Genomic DNA, 6,091 nt, shown 5'->3' with positions numbered 1-6,091 from the left:
GAGACAGAAAACATTTTATTTTACCGTCGGTTTTATTTTGAAAGCAACAACGTTTTACACCCAGTATTATTATAGCATATCTGTTATTACTGTAATGGCTGGTTTACCTGTGCAAACAGGTATTGCCGGTTTCACTGTATATTATGACAGGACCTTTCCATACATGCAATATATGCTTGAATACAAACTCCTATGCTTAACAGGTCGTTATTAATTGCAGAAATGGGTACTCTAATTATTATTTATATCTACTACACAATTATCAACTATTAACAAGAGATAAATGTTGATGCAAATCATATTATAAAGTTGTGTCGCCTCCCAGAGGTTATTCAGGGTTCAAACCACAGGGTAAAATCCTACTTCGATTTTCTGTTCCTTTACAGTTTCCGTAGTTTAACAGTTGAGTAGTAAAGTTATCCAGAAATAGTAAAGAGTAAACGCATTTCCGGAAATTGGATTCTTTTTTCAAAGTAAAAGTCAAGATATTACAATTTCAATGAAAGAGAAATAAACAAACACTGGATAGAACATAACTACAAAATATTATATGATATAATCAACGTATTCAATATATTTAGAACAAGAGAAACACAATATATTCACATAGTTTATGAAGATACAATGTGATAAAGGCAATATTATTTTGAAATGGAGGGAAAACGTTATCTTTCATTAATGTGAATAACTTGACACATGTGCATCAGACACTGGCGAAGAGGTTTTAGAAGTACAGAACACTTTATTTTACCTATTTTCGTGTAAACTAACAGAGCCTCATTAGTTTTACTCTATAATGTAGAACAACTAGCTAACTTTAGCTTAACTTAAAGAAGACAACGGGCACGGACAGTTGCACGTCTCACCACCGCTCCTCTGTTATTGGACTTTACCACAGAAAATGTGTGGATAATGAAGGATCAGTTCTTTGTCAGTCGCTCTGTAGCTAAAGGACCAAAGTAAAGTATGTCTAAATGTGCGTCTGGTCACTCTTAAATGACCATGCCGAGCCAAACGACGTCCCCGCCGCTGACAGTGACTGTGCTGGCCGCGCTGTGGGTGACTTTGGGTCGGTGCGGTGTCTCCGAGTCTCCGTGGCCAGGATGTGACAATGGAAAGGTAACTTTGAATTATTACAGTGAAAGCTGTTGGTGTTTGTGTCACCACGTGGTTTAAGGATATACGCAGTACACGTGGGTGATAACATGCACTCATATTTCGTGTTTGTGTGTGATAGCTGTCTTTGGATAGGGACCTGCCTGCGGTTTATTGGGACTGTCCAGGGTCTGTCTGGCCAGAGTCTACTCAGGTAAGGATGGATATAACCGACCTCATCATCATCATCATCATCATCCTCTGTGTTAGCAATATCTCCAAAGCCTCTCTGGCTCAGATGGGTGGGGTGTGCTTCAGTGCTGTTGGGTGCCAGGAAGTTTAAACTATCATGGGAAAGTATGTGTTCTGGTCAATCTTGCACTCTGTACTTAAAGCTACTTGTTTTGTTCAAGTTGCTCCATCAGTGTTTTAACCAGTGTGTCTCTCATCTACAGAGACTTCCCAGTGTTGACACAGTGTATGATCCTGTGGTGAGTAAACACTTTATCAAGCATTTTATTTGAGAGCTCACCCCAACCTTTGAACACTAGGCCTATAAATATTTCCAAAAATCAAAGCACAATAGCACTTAGTGACACATCCAAGTTGTGATGATACAATGCAGTTTCACCTGATTTCTTTTCACTGCAGCCAGCCAGGCAGATCTGCATGGATACATCTATTTCTTACAACCATACCATTCCCAACAGGTAAGGACAGTTGGGACAGACATTAATACAAATGCTCGGAGGCGGGGAGAGACACTGACACATGCACACAATGTAATATGTCGGACACATTTAGTCACAAAAACTCACAACGGTGTCATTGTTGCCCTTATCTACTCTTTGTAATAATGTGTGTGTGTGTGTGTGTGTGTGTGTGTGTGTGTGTGTGTTACAGTGGAGCCTACAGACCAGTGATGGCAGAGAGTGGAGAGTACTTGTATTGTCCTCCTCAACGATGGCTCCATAACTTGCATGTAAGTTGCAACATCCATTAGTCCATTGGAAGTGACAAGATAGAGGAGTCGACATGGTATGTGGTGCATTTTTAGATGATTTATTTTCCATTAGATGCCATAGTTTTGAGAGATGGGGTTCGAGGCGTTCAGTGGTTATACACAGTAGAATACAGACTGGCCTCTAATTGATCAATTGTTCCCGCTGTCACTGTGTCATACATTCAGGTGGAAACCCTGTGGTAATGGTAGAGAATGGGGACAAGGAAAGTGACGTGTGTGTGTGTGTGTGTGTGTATTTACCCAGCATGGAGCCACTGTTTTGCTGTACCATCCCTGTGCGCCGCACCACGAGCGTCTCCTTCTGTCAGTCCTGGCCCGCTCCTGTCTGCCAGACTACATCATTACCTCAAATCCACAGCTCAGCGAACACATGGTGAGACAAATAACCCTTTACCCCCGTTCTCTAACGCACCAAAGGCAGAAAGGGACAGCCGAATGTCAATATTACAGCCACCTTTTTTAAGGTTGTATATATTTTCTGTGACTCTTTCACAAATAGACCTATTTGGTATCAACTTAGCAAGTTTAACACTTTAACAACCTTTATGTAAGTGTAACAGATTGTTAAACGCCACAGTTTGAGGAGCAGCTGTAGATATATGTAGCCTTTTTATCTCTGATACCATTTATTAGGACATTGAGGACAAAGAGTAAGTGTACACATGTGTTTGTTTTGTGTTCAGCCAATAGCCTTGGTGTCATGGGGTCACACCTTGGAGCTGTCCACCGTCGCCTCCTCAGACATCTGTGATTGGCTGGAGACCACGGCATCCACAGGAAATGAGTTTGATGGTGTGCGCCAGAGCAGGAAGTACAACCTGCTGTTAACCTGGTCAGCCGAGCAGCACCGACAGCAACATGCACACCCAGGGCGACACTCAAAAATGAAGGTTTGTAGACTTGACTGACAATTTTGTTAATTTAGTTTATTCATATGGTGTTAAATATCTGTAATTTTACTGCAGTAGATTACTTTTAAGTAGATGTTATTGTAAATCACCAGGAGTCTCTGAAGAGATGCTGTGAGCAGACCATCTCTTCTCTGCTGAATGGAGCAATGGAGACAGAGCTCGAGTCCAACATGAAGAAGGAAAGCTTGAAAATAATAACAGAGGAAGGCAAGCGCAGGCAGAAAAGAGCTGCCATTAGAGAAAAACAGGAGAAGGCTGAGGATGAGACAACACACCAGACCAACAGAACCTCCATCAGCAGGACAGTAGATGTTAAGATCTACACCAGCACACTTGGACCATCAGCAGATTCTCCTCCCGGGAACAAGACTCTCTCAGATCCTCCAGGTCCCGGGGAAGCTCCTTCTCAGTCTAATATCCAAAATACAAATCAGGGCCTTACACCCAGGCCCTCAACTCCTTTACGATCAAATATGTCTAAAACTACACGTCGAAGTTATTCTTTAGGATTCAGGGCTCCTGAGTCTCACAAAAGCAGGCAAACCCTACAGACAGCAGCACAACAGCCCGGTCCTAAACATGCTGAGCCCAGAAACCCAAACCCCTCTGTTGGGCTGCATGTTGCTCCAGATGGTGGAAACAGTGAGCGTAACGATACTGCCAGGCCCAAAGCCGTGGCCTTCAGTTCCAAACAAGAAGGTCCAGACTCAGCCAAACACAGAGACAAAGACTCCGTTACACACAGCCTGAGAGTAGACGTTAAAGAGAGAGAGTTGGAAGACAAGCGAACACAAAGCCACACACCGCCTCAACACAAGAGTGAAAAGATTGGCTTTGTTTCCAAATCACAGTCTCCGCCCCAGCCGAACCCACAGCCATCCGGTTACCTGTCCAACAGCCACGAGTGTGACGGCTGCAAAGCAGACGAGCACTGTGAATGCAACAAGGAATCGGGGGCCTCGGACGCTGTTGTACACAAGGGGCTGCCGATGACCCCCAGGACAGACGAGGCGGTGTGGGCAGCAGCAGCTCTGGGCTTCCTGCTGATTCTCCTGACCCTGTCGGTGCTTCACACTCGCCTGTACCGCCACTGGAGGACCTCGCCCAGTCTCTACTGGCACGACCCACAGGGGGACTACGACAGTGTGGCAGGTAGGAAGACCATAACAAAACTGAGAGCAGTTTTAATCCTCTGACCAATCCTAGTCCGATCATGTTAAATCAATCAGATCTTCCTCTGTGTGTGTCTGTGTGTGTCTGTGTGTGTCTGTGTGTGTCTGTGTGTGTCTGTGCTCTAGATGTGATCCGCAGGAGGCTACGAATTACAAACAGGAGGCGGAAAAGAGGCCGACGACAGGAGTGTGTTCTTCTGCCCAGCTCCTCCAGCTCAGATGAACATCCATAGAAAAAGGAAGGAAACGTCCCTAATAATGCACCCAAGTCTCATCGCATGTAGAGGAGGTGAAGAGTGGAACATCTTTGCAACAGCTTGCCTGACGATGAAATAGACTGCGAGAGACAATTTAACCTTGGGTTGTGCAACTCATCATCCGGGCAGCATTCTAAAGACTAACGCTGTATACAGCCTTATAGAGCTTACAGTATGTGTGGTGCCTTATGAGTATCTGTCGTGTATCTTTGCTGTTTATCTGACGGAGCCGCTATCAAAAGTGTCTGGATAACCTGATGCTGATGCTGAAATGCCACATGGATCAGAGAGAGTGTCCGTCGTAAACGAAACATTCAGTAGTTCAAAAGTACAGTCCCCAAGTGAGAAGCATTAAAGCACATTTACAAAAGAGGCTAGTGTACATTGATGTAAGCTCACACAACTCTATGCAGTCATGTGGTTCAGGATCATTTGACCCCCTCAGGAAATCCCTACAAACATTACATTAAAGAGTCCAAAGAGATGTTCCCCGACACATCACACATACTTCTTATTCTGCTCACTCCAATGTATTACAATCAATATTAAGTCTCCAGTTCTGCTTTTGTCAATGTTTCTGTTTTTATAAATATTGTAATAGTAATATCATGTTGTTTTTATCTGTGAAGGTTTATGATGTGAATATGCAAGTTGCTGTTCTAAGCAACACTCGTTGTTAAATGGTACAAACATGTGAGCAACTGTATTTTGAAGACGGTTTTAAACAGACTTTAGAGAAGGATTTTCAAAGACAATAAATTCCTTCAGTTGTTGAGTGTGTGTGGGCTTCAGTTTGAATCAGCTGTGAGAGATGTCACGATGTTTTCTCATCTTTTAACACCATAAGATGTTAGAATCAGACCAGCTATAGCCGGACCAATAGGTTGATATCAATATATAATATATAAATATATTATATATATATATTGATATATTATATATCTCACTAATATATAATATATTATATATATCGATATATATAAATAATATATATATATCTATATATATAGATATATATATATACATATATTATATATAGATATATATATCACTATATAATGTATAAATATATTATATATATATATAGATATATTATATATATAGATATATATCACCATATAATATATATATATAAATAATATAGTGATATATATATAATATATAAATATATTATATATAGATATATATTATTTATATATAATATATATCTATATATATATATAATATATTTATATATATATATCACTATATAATATATAAATATATTATATATAAATAATATATATCGATATATATATAGTGATATATATATAAATATATTATATATTGATATATATATACATATATATATTGATATAATATATAAATATATATATCGATGTATATATAAAATATATATTTGAGTCTAGAAATCTGCTAAATATATATATATATATATATATATATATGAGTCTAGAAATCTGCTAAATATATATATATATATATATATATATATATATATATATATATATATATATATATATATATATATATTTGAGTCTAGAAATCTGCTAAATATATATATATATTCTACATTAACATTTTTGATAAGGATCCCTTAAATGTTTGTTTTTTAAATTGTGACCGATATGC

The 6,091-nt window shown here is 39.4% G+C and overlaps 1 protein-coding gene across 2 annotated transcripts; it reads left to right on the top strand.

The window, feature by feature from the left end:
• The first annotated feature begins 675 nt into the window (after positions 1–675).
• On the top strand, positions 676–5,234 carry tp53i13 (tumor protein p53 inducible protein 13). 2 transcript variants are annotated; one of them, XM_029445554.1, is made up of 9 exons: positions 676–1,119; positions 1,238–1,309; positions 1,551–1,586; positions 1,747–1,805; positions 1,999–2,077; positions 2,364–2,492; positions 2,803–3,009; positions 3,123–4,182; positions 4,329–5,234. In XM_029445554.1, exons 1-9 carry the CDS (start codon positions 997–999, stop codon positions 4,433–4,435), a joined length of 1,872 nt encoding a protein of 623 aa, XP_029301414.1. In that variant the 5' UTR covers positions 676–996; the 3' UTR covers positions 4,436–5,234. The 2 variants fall into 2 exon arrangements, with proteins under 2 accessions (XP_029301414.1, XP_029301415.1); XM_029445555.1 differs by lacking the exons at positions 676–1,119; positions 1,238–1,309; positions 1,551–1,586; positions 1,747–1,805 and having other exon boundaries at positions 2,015–2,133.
• Positions 5,235–6,091: the final 857 nt, after the last annotated feature.

This window comes from Cottoperca gobio, chromosome 13, assembly GCF_900634415.1.
Source record: "Cottoperca gobio chromosome 13, fCotGob3.1, whole genome shotgun sequence".
Taxonomy (NCBI): Eukaryota; Metazoa; Chordata; class Actinopteri; order Perciformes; family Bovichtidae; genus Cottoperca; species Cottoperca gobio.
Note: the sequence above shows the minus strand (reverse complement) of the source record. Positions and strands in the feature narration are given on the sequence as shown.

Bases quoted from the DNA above. Each gene is read 5' to 3' on its own strand.
- tp53i13 (XM_029445554.1), top strand. From the start codon at position 997: ATGACCATGCCGAGCCAAACGACGTCCCCGCCGCTGACAGTGACTGTG. The intron at 2,078-2,363 runs GTAAGTTGCAAC...GTATTTACCCAG, and splicing joins GATGGCTCCATAACTTGCAT to CATGGAGCCACTGTTTTGCT. The intron at 3,010-3,122 runs GTTTGTAGACTT...GTAAATCACCAG, and splicing joins GGCGACACTCAAAAATGAAG to GAGTCTCTGAAGAGATGCTG.